The sequence below is a fragment of the Mastigoproctus giganteus genome, chromosome 6 (assembly GCF_048544385.1).
Source record: "Mastigoproctus giganteus isolate SK-2022 chromosome 6, ASM4854438v1, whole genome shotgun sequence".
Lineage (NCBI taxonomy): Eukaryota > Metazoa > Arthropoda > Arachnida > Uropygi > Thelyphonidae > Mastigoproctus > Mastigoproctus giganteus.
This window is the reverse complement of record NC_143580.1, coordinates 142925182-142942802: the sequence shown is the minus strand read 5'-3', so window position 1 is coordinate 142942802 and position 17621 is coordinate 142925182. Positions and strand designations below refer to the sequence as shown.

The window sequence follows — 17621 nt, the reverse complement described above, 5'->3', positions numbered from 1 at the left end:
AGCCATTTTCGGTTCAAGTGCACGTATGGAGAATACTGCCCATGCTCCAATGCTAACTCGTGCTGCGAATCGCGATCCCGCTGGTATTTTAGGATGTACTGTGCGTTAGGCTTTACTGTTGATAAAGGAGGCTGACGCCTCTGAATGCTACGGTTGTTTTTTATCGCTTTCATTGTACAGTCCCTATTTTATTTTATTGTACAGACTGTGTATCTTATTTTATTACCAGTTTAATTTTATCCGGTTTTCATTATACTATTCGATTTTAATAAAAGTTTGTAACGGTTGGTGGAGTATCATTGCAGTTATTATGAACTTGAACATTCCCAACCCCTGAGGCCTATTTGAAGAAAAGGATAGAAACAAGATATTGCCTTTACGGAAAGCACAATTGGTGTATGCCGCCCTCCCCACACAGAGTGGAAAAGAGCTGAGTTCAAATTCCGTCGGTGATGTGAAGAATTTTTAAGGTCCTTTTACACATTGTGGCTGAGTTAGTCGGTCTCCGGGAGGTCAGCATAGTTATTTTTTCTCTCTCGCAAACTCTGGTTTTTCTTCCAGCAAACAGAAAATTTACCACAGAACAAATGCCATTTACTGGCCACATATACGGCATAATATGGCTTTAGTCGCTGATGCGCTTAAAACTCCTGCAAATTGCATACATTCACAGATATTATCACCTCATAGCCTTAGTTTCTTTGGCACTAAATAGCTGAATTGCATGTTAGGTAAGCACGATTAGCGAAATACATTATTTTTCTTTGCAACTCAATAATTCTTAATCTGCTATGCTTTGACGAAACATCTTACCTGGATTTTTTTGGCTTTAAAGCTACTTTCTAGCAATCAATTCATGTCTTGATCAAATTTTTATTGTGGGAATTTATATTTATGTACTTCGGTATAGAATGCATATGGTATACTTCCGTGTGCGCCCTCTTTGTTGTGTTTTACCTTTGGTTGGGATGCTGTTGCTCTAGCAATTTTGTCGGGTTTGTGATATTTTCATGACAGTTAAATTGCTTTTTAGCTATCGCTTCATTAAAATGCCTCCTACTGTTCAAACTGATGTGCCTGCAAATGAACGTGAAAGAAAACAAAGAGTTGGAGATAAAAAGTAAGTTTACACATGAAATGCGGAGAACCAGTGTTATAAAAACTCAGTTCTTCCGGTTCTGTAACACATACACGCCAGCGTATAATACTTTGTCAATTTTGCCTAAAATATGTAAGCGTATGAGTTCTCTTACCAAAACACTGGTTTCTGACTAGTAACATTTATTATTTTTTTGTTTTTTATGATTGCTTAAGTTTTTATAAAGTATATTTTATTTCACCACCACTACCATAATTTTAATATAGGTTTAACAACTTAACATTATATGCTTGTAAAAGTTGACAACATGTGGGTGTTAGCCAAATGGTCCAGCACGAAAGTGCAACGTATACTGAGTGGTGATTCAACCCACTGGTAAATGCAATTAACGATTGCCCTCATTGTCAAAATGATTAACTGGAAACGCCACCTATTTATTGGTCATGCTGGATTATAAACTGAATATTATTTAAAAATGTTTTCTGCTCACCAATTTGATGCCCCCTTCTCTCTTGGCTTTGATAGTATTAGCTTTTATTCTTAAAAATACAATTTCTACAACTACAACAACAGGCATGGGTTTTAAAGATAACTGGGTGGGGGGTACATCATTTGTCGTTACACCACTAATGACAGAAAACAAAAAAATTATTTACAACAGCACTCTCAGCAACATGGAGGTGATTTTTTTCAGCAGGAGAGACTATAGCAAATGAAAGCAAGGTTTGCAATGTCAGTAAATCAGAATGTCTTGTAATAGGAGATTTTAACTTTTCAGATAATGACTGGAACTTGTGGGTTGATCACTCGCATGCTAGCAAGACTTTTGTGGATATATTGGAGGAGTGTTTTCTACAGCAACATGTTTGAGGGGCATCCAGAGGGAGTAATACACTTGATCTGATTATCAGCAGTGATTATTCATGCATTAAGAATTTTCAGATAAAGGAACCACTAGGTGACAGTGATTACAGTGTACTGACGTGGGATTTACTTAAAGATGTAACTACCATCAGGGTAAAGGGAAGGGTTTTTGCTTTTGTAAAGGTGACTACAGTCGTCTCAAACAGTTTTTAAATTCTCTACAGTGTGATCAGCTGATAATGTTACCAATGGTGAATTCTAAATGGGAAGCTTTCAGGACTTAATCTTGGAGGCTACTAGGCTTTTCATACCAACAAAGAAATACTGCTCAAGATTTAGACCTAAATGGATGTCAGATGAACTAATGAGGCTCGTGGCAGAGAAGAAAAATGCATGGGATGCATATAAATTCAGGTGACACAGAAGTCTATGGCAGATATAAGCTAGTCTGCAATCAAGTCACAAATGAGGTTAGGCAGGCAAAGGCAGATTACGAGAAATCTTTGGCAAAGGATGCAAAGAAAAACAGCATAGTTCTTTACTTATGTAAACTCTAGAAGGAAGGGGATGAATCAGATTGATCCACTTAACGTAGATGGTTCGACTATTGATGATCCTGCTGAAGTATCTGATAAACTGAATAAATATTTTGCATCAACATTTACACATGAGGAGTTATTCAAAGAGGGTAATGCCAGAAGTTAATCAAACTCTAACAGGGAGCCAAGTGATTTTGTAATAACTGAGAGCAAAGTGGAGGAGAAATTGTTGAAGTTAAACATAAAAAGGCACCTGGGGAGGATGGAATCTATCCAGTAATATTGGAGGCAGTGAGGAAAGTTAGCAAACCCTTAACCATAATTATGAGAGCATCCTTAGATTCAGGGAGGTCCCTATGGACTGGAGATGTGCAAATGTATCCCCAATTCACAAAGGGGATTCAAAGGGTGACACAAATAATTATAGACCTCTTAGTTTAACTTCTGTTCCAGGAAAAATAATGGAGTCACTGGTTAAAGAGATGATACCTGATCACTTAGACAAGATTGCAGTACTAGTTCAGACACAGCATGGGTTTGTTAAGGGGAATCCTTGTCTGACCAATCTAATTGGATACTGTGATGTGGTCACAAAGGAACTGGATGCAAAAAATAATTTTGATATCATATACAGTGAACCCTCCCTTTAACAGACAACCATGGGGAACGAAAATTTGTCCGTTAGGGAGAAGTGTCCGCTAACAAGAAGTCTGAGGGAGAAAAAAAAGAAAGAAAGAAAAATCATTAAACGTTTAATGTAAAATTAAATTGAAATATATAAAAATTTTGAACAATATTTTTGTAAATAATATACAATTACATACACAAGAGATAAAGAAAAATCGTTAAACGTTTAATGTAAAATTAAATTAAATTATATACAGATTTTGCACAATATTTTTGTAAATAATATATATACAATTGTGCTATGCATATTATGACTTTATCTCAAGAAAAATACATACAGTAATCACTTATTTTCTTCTGCACCTTCTTCTGGCTGATAATTTTGTTTGGAGTGAAGAAACCATCGAAAGTCCTTCAGTATCTTCTTCAGCGGTGAAAAACATTTGTAAACAATTGATTTGTATGAGCGCTTGTTCTATTTTCATCGGTGGTTCGTTGTTAATATGTTCTTCGACAGAATGACCTCCTTCCATTTCTTCATCCTCATGAGGAACTTCTTGGACAATATCGATGATAATGTTCAGATGTCGTTGATATCTAGAGCACCATCTTCTGAAGTGAGGTTCGAGTCTATATCTTTGTAGCCAGGGTCACTTGTTTTTTTTTTTTTTTTTTTTTTATGAGAACCCCAAACACGAGAGGTATTATAACCTATAGTACTTAGTACCGTGCTTGGGTTGGAGGTTGAGAAGACGAAAGAAGATATTTGTTGATATTGGACTTGAACTTCTGTAGACTGTAATTTTCAGGAAATACGTATGAAGGAAGGTTGTTCCAGAAAACGGCAGTTGAATGAATAAATAATAATAATAATAATAATTTTCTGTTTATACTCCGGCACGACAACCAAGTCATGAGGAAGATGAAAAGTTGGTTCTGTGGGTTTGAAGTTGGACAGTAAATGGATGTTGGCTGGTGGCAGCACGTGTTCGGATTGTTTTGAAAGAGAGAGCGGGAATTATAGAAGCCAATTCAGAAGAACAGTGCCCATGGAAGTATCTGTAGAAGAGGCATGCAGCAGAAACAGTGTGTCTATGAGAAAGCGAGTGGAGAGACTCTGTTAGAGATGAATCATTAATTAACCTAACTGCCCTCTTCTGAATGGAATCAAGAAGCCTGAGAGAGGTTTTGGGGGCACAACCCCAGATGTGGGAACAATATTCCATGGCAGGGCGGATTTGCGATTTATACAGAGTGAGCAGCTGTTTGGGAGAAAAGTAACGCCGAGAGCGAAAGAGAAGACCAAGTTTTTTAGATGCAGAGGAAGCAACATTTGTAATGTGCTTATGCCAAGAGAGATTAGAAGTCAGGGTAATCCCCAAAAGAGATATATCATTTTGCCTAGAAATCGGAGTGTCACTAAAGATAAGCATAGGAGCAGAAGAATCCTTTTTGCAAGATAAAAGACGAGACTGAGTTTTAGAAGGAATGAAATCAACTAAGTTGTCTTTGCCCCACTGGAGAATTATCCTGAAGATCGGCATTTAAGGAATTGGTAGCAGATTTTCGAGAAGTTCAAGCTGATTGAGCAGGGCAAGGTTTCTCAAAATGGAAAGTGGAATGCAATGTGCTATCATCGGCAAAACTATGGATAGGATTTCCAGTCAATGGAAGAAGGTCATTGATATACAAGAGGAAAAGAGTGGGGGAAAGAACTGAACCTTGTTCGACAGCGGCATTAGTGGAGAAGTTAGAAGACAGACAGCCATCTACCATCACCCTCAGTGAGCGATCAGAGAGAAAACTGGATAACCAGTTACAAAAAACAGTTGGCAAACCATAAGATGGAAGCTTGTTTAGAAGACCTTTATGCCAAACACGATCAAAAGCCTTTGAGATGTCAAGAGCAACTACTTGTGTTTCACCGAACCTTTACATTGAATTAGTCCATAAATGGGTAACATAAGCCAGAATATCACCAGTGGATCGACACTGACGGAATCCATACTGGCGATCGTTGATCAGACGGAAGGTTTCTAGGTAGTTTAAGAGTTGGCGGTTAATTGATTTCTCCATTACTTTAGAAAGAGTAGAAGTAATTGCAATGGGACGATAATTGGATGGGAGGGATTTGTCACCCTTTTTAGGAACTGGCTGGATATGAGCAAATTTGCAAGCAGAAGGAAAAACACCTTTGGAATAAGAAAGTGAAAAAAGGCGGCAAAGAATAGGAGTAAGTTCAGGAGCACAGGTTTTGAGAACAAGTGGAGAAATACCATCAGGACCTGGAGCTTTCTTAGCATCAAGATTCATCAAAATCCTTCTGATATCCTTTTGACGGAAGACCACAGGAGGCATTGAATGGAGCGTGTTAGGAATGGTGGGAGGTGTTTTACCAAGATCATTAATACATGAGCTGGAAGAAAAATGGGATGCTAGCAGGTCGGCTACCATTAGGGCAAGAAGCAAGTTTTCTACTCTTAGCCTGTTCAAACTCTAGTTTGGACTGATTAATAACTGCTTTACAATTTTTGCGAGCTTTGGTGTAGGCAGAAAGTGAAACTGAAGAATTAGAAACAAGCCAATTACGATATGCAACGTTCTTCTCTTGGACAGCCTTAGCACATTTATTGAAAAACCAAGGTTTAGATAAAGGATGAGATTTTAAAGTGGAGTGTGGGATAAAGGATTCCATTCCTGCAAGAATAATATCACTGACACGATCTGAGCAAACGTTGACATCAGAAGTTTTGAAACAGTAATCAGACCAAGGAAAAGAAGAAAAGAAGTCTCGCAGGTCATCCCATTTTGCATTCTTGTAATGCCAAACAATACGAGGTTGGGAATAGCCATGAGATAAAGGTTCCATTGGAGAAGAGGCAATCACCAAGTTGTGATCTGAAGTGCCTAAAGGACCTCTCACTTCAACCTTGTACTTAGAAGGGTTGTTTGTGAGAAAAAGATCAAGCGTATTGGCTGTATGATTAGGATTGTCCGGTATTCTTGTAGGTAAATGAACAATCTGTGCTAGGTCATTCGTAATTGCAAAAGCTTCAGCATCTCGACCTGCTGGGTCGGTGTGACTAGAAAATGGAAGCCAGCTGGAGTTGTGAACGTTAAAATCACCAAGGAAAATTACCTCACTGTTAGGAAAGTTGGACTGGAGAAAGTCAAGTTGCAAAGAGAGGAAGTCAAAGAGCTCCAAGTGATTAGTGGAGTTGGGAGAACGGTAGAGACAACAGATGAATTTTACACAATGAGGTAGAGAGATTTTAAGCCAGAGAAGATCAAAGAGAGGAGATTCCAAATTGCCAAGTCTCTGACAGGGAATATCAGAACGGACATATGCACAAGTACCACCTTTGAGGCGAAAGGAATCATACAGCAAATAATTTGGACATCTGAGATGAGCAGTAGTTGAATCAACTGATAACTGAGATTCAGTCAGAAAAAGTACATGGGGTTTGGAAGACTGCAAGTGGAAATGGACATCGTTGAGATTATAATTGAGACCACGTATATTTGTGAAATGAATTAGGAAGTCCTTGGGAGGTTTAGATCTTTTCGCAGATAAGCTTGCTCTATTATTTTGACAATTCATGGTGTATTCAATAGTAAGAAAAAGTGGGACATGCTGTATGAAGTAATGAAATTTTTGGATATGGCGTACATGTGGTAAGAATATACCCAGATCCTTGACATAACGTGGCCTCGACAATGCTCCCCGCATACACACTACTCGGACTCCCTCCAGTCACTATCTGGCAGAGTAGAGGTAGCAAGATTATACACTAGCTGATACGGAAGCTTCGTAGAGAGTTACCAATAGGTTCAGTCCGGTGTGCTAACTAGCGGCCGGCCTGCGAACACCGTTTTAGAGCTGTACCCTCGAAATGTAAGGAATATTGGATCTCGCCACGACATTCATCATAACCTCAAAAAATCATCAATCATACTGCATGATGGAAGAGATAGGGAAGGGTTGGCCGGAACTTAGCTCTAGAGACTAGACATGGGTTCCACCACTTCAAGCCTCCAATAAGCAAAGTGGTGGTATTTCACCCGTTGATGAGAGTCATCTACCACCTAGTAATGCCTGGTAACATAGAAGGGCGGCGTTCCTCCATGTGGTGTGGGCGCCACACCTCGACCCCTGCTTACGTTGGTTCACACCTGGGTGGTTACCCACCATGTACTTGTGCATGAAGGTTATACCCAGGATTACTAACAGTCCCACCATCGTGAAGGTGCAAGCAGAGGATTTGGCTGTCATAGACCGTCCGGACTTCGCCGAAATTGGGTCCACTTTGACTTGAGTGTCACCCGAATATCAGTTCCATCAGTGTTTTAGACTCCCAGGTAGCAAGAACAGCTTGTCTGGCATATCTGAGAGAATGTCTGTGACAACCTCAAGGACCACATACTTCCACTTGTAGTGGAAGTATCGTACATTATCAATAGATGTTGAAGTTCTTGTTCTTCCTGGTGCTCCACATTGCTGTTCACAACTTCAATTTTTGCGTTTGAGAAGCCAGACTTTACAAAACAGTTCACGACAGTTTGTTTTCTAATTGCGTTTACTGAAGAGGAAATCCATTGAATCGCATCTAGGATGCTGATTTTCTTTGCAAGGTCACTCGCACACGTTACATCATTCATGTTTGCAATGAGATGTCTTAAAACACGTTTTCTGTAGTGAAGTTTAAAATTTTTTATTATCCCTTGATCCAAGGGCTGACACTCTGCAGTTGTGTTTGGTGGCAGAAAAACGATTTGAATGTTGGACAATTCAATGTGCAGGTGAGATGCAGCATTATCCATGAAAAGAATAATTTTTCTGTTTTGACGAATCATGTTTTGGTTAAAGTGACTTATCCATTTGCTCATGATATCTCGTGTCATTCACGCTTTTTTATTAGACTTCCAGTCAACATTCAAAAAGATTCAACTTTATGCCCTTGAAACAACGAGGATTTTGTGGTTTTCCTATAACAAGAGGTTGTTGAAAGTCTCCCAGCATATTTGTACACAATAGCACAGTCAAGCGTTCCTTAGAAATTTTTCTGCCCTGGCACTTTGTTTTTTAGACTCATTGTTTTTTCAGGAAGAGCTTTAAAAACAACCCTGTTTCATCACAGTTGTAAATATCCTTAGCTTCAAAATCACAACATAAATCTTCCAATTTAATAATCGTCCACTCTGTTACAACCCCAGTATCAACAGATCCACCTTCACCACTTACGGTTTTCCAAGAAATTTTATGCCGAGTTTTGAACTTGTCTAGCCATCCCACAGAAGCTTTGAACTCATTTACTCTCATAGATTTCGCAACCTCCAAAGCCTTTTCCCTAATAATAGGCCCATTAATGGGAATTTTTTTAGCACATGCGCGACAAAATCACTCGTACGTAACATTGTCAATTTGAAGTCCAACAGTTTTCGGGAATGATTTTTGAACCTGATCATTTCCATGTTGCCAAAATTGTTTGAGCAATTCATTTTTCTTTCTTTAGGATGTCGCTTACCTGCGTCTTCCCGATTTTGCATTTTGCAGCGAGGTTGCGAACACTATTTTTTGCCGATCATACGCATTAATGAGTTCGACTTTATCTTTAAAAGTTAAATGTTTACGAGAAGACATTGTGCTCTTCACACGACACTGAACAAAAGTGAAAACTGAAACTCAAAAGACGAAAGGCCGACCAAATTCCCTCCCCCCTGCACACACCAAATTCATCAGAAGTTTTACACATGCCTTAAAATTCTTGAAAAAGGGTTTAGAACCGCGATGTAAACCTTGATAAAATTCAGAGAATCGGAAATAGAAAATAAATACACGAATGAAGTAATACGTGGAAGAAAAGTTCCTAGAAAAAGGGCCGTGAGTTCTTCCGCAGTCCGTTATGGGGAGATCAAATTAAGTGCTAATCTAAACGAAACAGTGCAGATTGCCTGTCTGTGTCCGTTACAGAGAATGTCTGTTAGACAGAAGCTGCAAACGCGTTAAAACCAATAGAGGTGAGTTGGGGAATTTGAAAATGTCCGTTGTAGAGAGATGTCTGTTAGGAGAAGTTTCACTGTACTTGTATTTCAGGAAAGCTTTTGATACTGTTGCACATGGAAGACTGTTGTACAGATTGGAGTGGTATGGCATTAAGGGCAAGTTACTGCAATGGATAAAGGGATGGTTAAGTGGGAGATGGCAGAGAGTGATAATAAATGGACACTGCTCTACATGGACTAATGTTATTAGTGGAGTCTACCCGGATTCAATGTTGAGCCCATTTTTGCTTTGTGTATCGATAAAGGTGTATCAGGCTTAATGTCCAATTTTGCAGATGATACAAAGGTTGGCATGGTTGTTAATGACAGTAAAGACAGTATACTACTGCAACAGGATCTAGAAAAGTTAGGCAGATGTGCTGAGAAGCGGCAACTGAAGTTTAACGTTGACAAATGCAAAGTACTGCATTTGGGTAGCAGTAACCCAAGAGAAAAGTACTAACTGTGTGGTACTATACTCAGGGAGATGGAGAATGAAAAAGATCTGGGGGTAACTTTGCAGTCAGATATGAATTCTCTGAGCAGTGCAGATAGGCTGCCAGAGCAAGTCATGGGGTATTCTCAGTGATGTATAGGAATTTTTCTAGCAGAGACAAGGAGGTGAGGCGCCTCCGTAGCCAGGTGGGCAGGAGCAGCAGTGCGTGCACATGCTTCTTGATTAGACCGGGGTTCGAGCCCGTAACCACCAAATACGGAAAGGTCAGGGAATGCCCACCGTATATTCCCGGAGCAATATGGCCTTAGTTGCTAATGCTCCTAAAAAACAAATAACAACAAGGAGGTGATTATCTCGTTGTATAAGGCAATGGTCAGATCACACCTTGAGTACTACGTGCAGGTCTGGAGACTTCATTTTAGGAAGGATGTAGAGTTACTAGAAAGACTACAGAGAAGGGCAACAAGATTGGTGAGTAACAAAAGGGTGCACTTACAAAGAAAGGCTTAGGTCTGCAAGTTGCAGCATCTGGAATCTAGGCACCTGCGAGGTGATTTTATTGAGGTGTATAAGGCCTTGAATTGTTTGAGCAGGCTCAATGCTGATGGGATACTTCCGTTTGCTCAGATTAAGAATCTGAGGGGGCATAGATTCAAATTGAGGAAAGACAATTGTAGAATAGATGTGCAGAAGTTTGTCTTTAGCCAGCGGGCAGTTGATTGCTGGAACTTCCAAAACAACAGACTTCCTTCTGTTGTTTTGGAAGTTGAAAGCTTAAATAAATTTCAAGTTGAACTAGACAAACATTTGGAGTGACTGAATGGGTGAAATGGGAAGAGTGTTTTTTTTTTTTTTTTTGGCTGATGCTGTATAAGCTTGCTTTCTTGCATCATATGCCTTAACTAGTGCTTATGCTAATGTCGCTGTAATGCAGATAAGTTTAAAATATCAGATGTGTTTTGGGAAACATACTGAAGTTATTATAATATTACACCAACTCACTTGATCAGTGATGAAAGATTGAATTACCTGGAAAAAAAAATGTAATTAACCTAATTATTATGCTGAAAACCTTTTAGGGTTAAAGCCTCATGTTGCATGCAAGTTTATTGACTTATAAGTTAGTGCTATTGCATCATTTTAATACGCAGCAACCTATTAAAGTAGTACATAATTGGCATCATTTAAGAATATCTCATATTGTGAATACCTTTGCAACGAGTTGCCATGATATTGCACTAATAAATAGCGTTTCACCAATGGAGAAGACTATTGTTGCTTATTCTCAGCAGATACCACCCAGACGTCACTGTTTCAAAGTTTGTTGGCTTCTCCACGGTGGGTGGGCAGGTACCTTGGTATTGCAATGATGACAACCCAATTGTGAAGTATAACTCCACAATATGAGAGATGCCTGATGGTCTGCAACTGATTATCAGACTGAAAACCTTTTAGGGCTAAATCCTCATGTTGCATGCAAGTTTACTGTCATATAAATTAGTGCCATTGCATTATTTTAATAAGCAGTAACCTACTAAAGTACATAATTGGCAACAGGTATTCACAATATGAGATATACTTAATTGATGCCAATTATATACTACTTTAGTAGGTTGCTGCGTATTAAAATGATGGAATAGCACTGACTTATACGTCAATAAACTTGCACACAATATGAGGTTTTAGCCCTAAAAGGTTTTCAGTCTGATAATCAGTTGCACAACGCCATCAGGCGTCACCGTAGCCAGATCGGCAGGAGCAGCAGTGCATAGCACACGCTTCCTGATTAGACTGGGGTTCGATCCCATGACCACCAAATACGGAGGATGCGGAAAGGTCAGGGAATGACCACCACATATCCCCGGAGCAATATGGCCTTAGTTGCTAATGCTCCTAAAAACCAAATAACAAACAGCACACCATCAGTCATCTCTCATATTGCGGAGTTACTTCACAACTGGGTTGTCATCATTGTAACACCAGGGTACCTGCCCACCCACTAATGAGGGGCCATTAAGCTCCGAAACGGTGGCATATGGGGGGTTGATGGCCGCAGAGTTTCCGAGAATAGGTAACAACAATCTTCTCTACTGGGGGAGCATTGCCAATTTGAGGAATTTATGTTTTTGAGTGGTGTGAGTTGAAGGAGTAACTGTCCCTTTCTTCCTTTGACGGCATTTCTTCCTCTCCTACTGTCACCTTCCTACATCTTTTTTGCTTTCCTAAGTCTAATAGGGATAGTATGAGGATAACAGAGATCTTTATCCCATACCATATTTCAAATGGTGGCGTCTGGGTGATGGGAATAATCGGCTGAGAATAAGTAACAGTAGTCTTCTTCATTGGTGAAGCGTTACTTATTTGAGGTAGTGCAATATCATGGCAACTCGTTGCGAAGGTATTCACAGTATGAGATACTTAAATGATGCCTATTATGTACTACTTTATTAGGTTGTTGTGTATTAAAATGATGCAATAGCATAACTTATACGTTCTAATTATTATGTTAACGTCCATGAATCGCAATTGTCTCAATCTTTTCAGTTCAGAAAGCCTTGAGATCCACCTTCTGTGTTGCATGGTGTTTGTTCTCTTGAGATTTGTAAGATTGCCGAAGCTTCTCTCTGTCTATTATTATATGGACATTTTAAGTAAGTGGCTTGGGGATCCAGAATATGAGTTTACTCTGCACATTTTGAGAATGGTTAATAGATAATTCAGCTGCTTTATTGATCATCCCTTTTTATGTTTCCTTTATTATAATTCAGAGGGAGAACTGTGTGACAGTTTTGAAATATACAACAAAGCATAACCTTACATTGATATTATTGTCTGGAAAGTGCCCGTTTTTTAAATTTGTAAATGAAGTTAGATCCTCCCATGTGTCTGTGCTCACTAATATTTTCTGACTTGGTTATCAGTATTTTCTGTTTTCATTTCAATATACTGTGAATTAGAAGACATTAGGCTTTTGTGTGGCATTTTACGGACACTTGGTGAGCAAAAGCAAGTTTCTTTCATATTAAAACTAATTTCTATTCCCACGTGGTTTCCTTGAGATGCCAGTGGCAGGTGTCAAATCTTGCCATACACTTTAGTTTTGCTGGCTAAATTCGAACAGCTGACAAAAATATAAACTTTTACCTTGTGTCTGTGTTTCAGTCGGTGGGATGAGTGACTTAAAATTCTGAAACCTGTGATAAAAACTTTCATTTATTATTATTATTAGTTTCCGACATTTATTTTTCAATGTTTTTTAATTAAACTTAGCAAATCATAATAAATAGGTCACTGTATTCAACTGAGTAAAAAAAGTTAAAAGTTTATTTTTTAAAGATTAAAACAATGTGGCAAAAAAGTAATGAGACTGAATTCAAAGAAAGCAAAATATGGATAAGGAAACTATTTTCATAAATAATTTCCCAAAATAATCCCCAAGGAACTAAATACTGTTGTTAGTGTTCATACAAGCTTTGAAAAGATTTAGAAAACTTTGTCGCTGTAATGATGGTATTTGGTTTTGCTGTTACTTTTTTTTCTAAATGTCATAAACCTTATCAAATTGATAGTTTATGACATTTAGTCTTAATCCTTTCAGTCTCAACTTCATATTGAAAACAGAAAAAAGTCTGCTGGAGCCAAAGTAGAAGAGTAAGGAGGGTGGTTGAACACTACAACCTGCCTGTGAGCCAGAAATGTCTGCATGTTGATTGCTGTCTATGAAGGTGCATAGTCTTGCAACAGCTGCCAACCAGACTTCCAAATATGGTTGCATGTGCTTGATCCCACCATGACTTATGGAAGTGAAACTTGGGCACTCACCAAAAGAATGGGAGAGAAGCTGAGAACTACACAGCAAAGAATGGAACGAATTATATTGGGAATCAGACTGTTAGATAAGAAGAGAAACACATGGATTAGGCAGCAAACTCAAGTAAAGGACATTCTTATCAAAACTAAAGAACTAAAATGGTCTTGGGCAGGACACATAGCTTGAAGACATAATGACAGATGGACTAAGAAAATAACAGAATGGTACCCAAGAGGAGCTAGAAGAAAACCTGGAAGGCAAAGGCGGAGATGGATAGATGAAATTCATGAGTTTTTGGGTAGTAAATGGATGGCCAGTGCTCAAAACAGAAGGAAGTGGAAAGTTGCTGGAGAGGCCTTCATCCTGCAGTGGATTTAAAATGGCTGATGATGATGTGCTTGATCCTTTCCAACAAATGTTTCTATACCTCTAAGTAATTACTGGTAACAATCCTCCCTTGTGGAATGAATTCCTAATGGATTTGTGATTGAAAAATGTGATTAGCATGGTTTTGATATTCAGTTTTCAGAATGAACCCTTTTTTTTTTTTTTTTTTGTTCTTGGTGAGCTTTGGTTTCTGGATCATACTGGAAGCACCAACTCTCATCTCCAGTAATAATGCTTTTAGGAAACCATGTTCACTATCAGCTGTTTGGATGAAGTCTTTACAAGCATCCAGTTTTCAGAATTTTTTTTCATCACTCAAACAGCATGGAACAAACTGCAAATTTTCTTTTTCCTAAATATGTGGTAATTTTACAGACCTTATTGATTCCTTATTCACATATAACTCACCTTCTCATGGACATTTGCATGGAGCATTCTCATGGACATTTGCATGGAGCATTCTCATGGACATTTGCTAGGAAATTGTGCAATTTTTCCAGTAATTCAGAGATTACAGGTCATTTTTGGTCATCCACTTCAAGGATCATTTGTTACATTTTTCTGCCTGTCTTTAAAAAGCTTAACCCATCAAAATGTTTCTGCTGAGGACAGAGCCTTATCTCCATAAGCTGTTCATAACATTTCGTGTTTTTCAGTGGGAATTTTCCCTAGTTTTACATAAAATTTTATGTTGATCTATTGTTTTCATTCTTTGGATTCTGATGGTGACATTAGACAATGCACAAAGAAGGTCTATACAAAAAAACTTAGTCCAACTGTTTTGGGTTGGGGACTGCCAAAGTTGTGCTTCTACTATGCTTCTCTAGTGCTATTGATCTACACACTGTGTGAATAAATTTTTTCTTTAATGTTATGGTGATTAACATGTTAAAAAGTGAATCTGTAAACCTCTTTCAGAGGTCCATAAAACAACCAAATTCTCCATTTCAGTTTAATCTTTTTGACCGTACTACCAATAAGATGAATAAGATTAATTTGTTACTTTCATGTTTATTGTATATACTTTGTATTACTATACTGTATTTCTAAAGTTATCTCTTTCTTCTGAGGACGAAATTTTCAAGATTATAAATAAATGATGCTAGAACTAGGAGACATAAATACAAGTTACGGGGGGGCATATGTTTAGATTGGACTGTAGGAAGTTTTATTTTAGCCAGCGAGTTATAAATTACTGGAATAAGTTGCCTACATGGGTGGTAGAGGCTGACAGTTTGGGGAAATTCAAGGGTCATCTGGATAGTACCCTCGGGTCAGGGAAGCGCCTAGGATGATAGGTTTAATTTCCTTTTCTTTTATTAATTATTATTATTTATTTATTTTTATTTTATTTATTTATTTTTTTTGGCTGGTGCAGCACAAGCCATAGGCTTTCTTGCACCATGCGGCGATTAATAATACTAATACTAGTTATAATAAGCATTTATACATATTTTTCATCTAAATTCAACCTTTTATCTCTGATGAGATGGGACAGTATCATACTGTGATGATCCTTCAGTATGTGTTTCCTGCAAAGTGTGTGATATTTTGAACACATGGCTACATGTCTATTTACCTGTTACCTGTTCTTGTTATCAACCAGTAGCAATGTGTTGTTTGTTGTAACAGTGCTTCTTTTCTGATCAAATGAAACATTTACATTATAAATGAAGTTGTCTCTATTGAAACCCTCTTTCTGTTTCGTATTCTTGCATCCCAACCTTAGCATCCATTTCTTTTGGATTATTCAGTTGTAGTGTTACAACTGAATAATCCATAATAATCCAAATCAAATATACACAAAAAAAAAAAATCCTCTAAACTAAATATGATCAAACTTTTATGTAAGTTTTGTTTGATTACGTTTGTTCAGCTATGTAAATAAAAACATGCCTATTACCTTTACTATAGTTGAAATAAATTACAGAATTTCATTGCTTTGTTTCAGATATTTCATTTACATGGAAATCAGTATATCACATTTAAATAATGAAAGCACAGTTACCCATTACAAAGGACCGGGTTGCCAGCAATCTTTGAATTTGTGGACAAAGTGTTAAAAAAAAAAAAAAAAAAGCTAAAATTGGACATGTTTGTAACAGGGCTGTGCTAAAGCATACTGTCTTTGCTATCGTTAACAACCCTGCCAACTTTTGTATCATCTGCAAACTTGGTCATTAAGCCTGACATATCTTCATCAATATCATTAATGAATACACAAAACAACAATGGGCCCAGCACCGAACCCCGGGGAACTCCACTAATAATGTTCATCCACATAAGTGCTTGCCCTAGGAGCATTTCTGTTAATGGTGCAAAAATGAAATAAAATTCAAATTGTGGTTGGGGGGGGGGGATTCATTGTGACTGTTTGGCCCAGTTCACAATGTGGCCTGAAAATGAAGTACTAAAAAAAAACTTCAGAGGGTTTAAAGAATATGCAGTAGAATCCCAGTTATCTGGGACAGTTGCAGTCAAGGATATTTGGAATAGTCTATATTTTTTTTCAAATAATCAGTTCTGAATGCACTCTTTTTTTTTTTTTTTTTATGAAAAACCCCAAAGATGAAAGGTATCAAAATCTATAGTACTTAGTACTGTGCATGGGTTGAAGGAGAAGTATGGGGGGAGAGGGATGCCGGAAACTTTGCTCTAGAGACTAAACATGGGTTTCACCACTTCAAGCCTCCAATAAGCAAAGTGGTGGTATATAAAAGGAAAAATTTGAGAGAAAAATTCAATAATTTGCATTTATTATTTATACATTATATACTGTAAAGCTTTAAAGTAATTGCCAGTGTTTTTTTGCTTGTAAGTTAGTTGATCTCAGATTGAGCGTAGCATGGTTTTGTCTCCCGGAAACTCGGTTTTAGCATTAGTAGAGGCATATGATGCAAGAAAGCAATAGCACTTATATATCATTAGCTTATGCATCATCAGCAACCCCCCCCCCCATTTGTTCCAAATGCCTGTCCAGCTCAGCCTTAAACTTATTTAGGCTATCAACTTCTAACAACAAAAGATGAAAGTCTGTTCCATCAATCAACCACCCACTGGCTGAAGGCAAATTTCCGCACTGTTATTCTACAACTGTCTTTCCTCAGTTTGAATCTATGCCCCCTCAGGTTCTTAATCTAAGCAAGAGGAAGAATCCCATCAGCATTCAGCTTGCTCAACCCATTCAAGGCCATACTCAATCAAATCACCTCACATGTACCTACTCTCTGGGCACTGCTATTTGCAGAACTTAGGCCTTTTTTGGTAAGAGCAGCCCTTTGTTCCTCTCACCAATCTTGTTGCCCTTCTTTGTACTCGTTCTAGCAACTCTACATCCTTCCTAAAATGAGGCCTCCAGACCTGTACCCAGTACTCAAGGTGTGGCCTGACCATTGCCTTGTGCAGTGGGAAAATCACCTCACTGTCCCTGCTAGCAAAATTCTTATATATCACTAACAAAACTTCATGACCTGCCCTGGCAGCCCGTCTGCACTTCTCAGCGACCTCATGTCTGACTGCACAATTACCCCCAGGTCTTTTCCACACAGTTGGTACATTTCTCTTGGGTTATTGCAACCCATATGCAGTACTTTGAATTTGTCAATGTTAAACTTCAGTTGCCACTTCTCAGCCCATTTGCCCAACTTATCTAGATCCAATTGGAGTAGCATACTGTCTTTGCTATCGTTAACAACCCTGCCAACTTTTGTATCATCTGCAAACTTGGTCATTAAGCCTGACATATCTTCATCAATATCATTAATGAATACACAAAACAACAATGGGCCCAGCACC

The 17621-nt window shown here is 38.3% G+C and overlaps 1 protein-coding gene across 1 annotated transcript in view; it reads left to right on the top strand.

Moving 5' to 3' along the window:
- The first annotated feature begins 945 nt into the window (after positions 1-945).
- Positions 946-17621, top strand: part of LOC150084629 (RNA polymerase II-associated factor 1 homolog) — a 358003-nt gene continuing 341327 nt past the window's right edge. Inside the window, exon 1 of the mRNA XM_090376517.1 lies at positions 946-1120. Within this exon, the coding sequence (XP_090232643.1) occupies positions 1011-1120 (110 nt within the window). The 5' untranslated portion in view covers positions 946-1010. The remainder of the gene's footprint in view (positions 1121-17621) is intronic.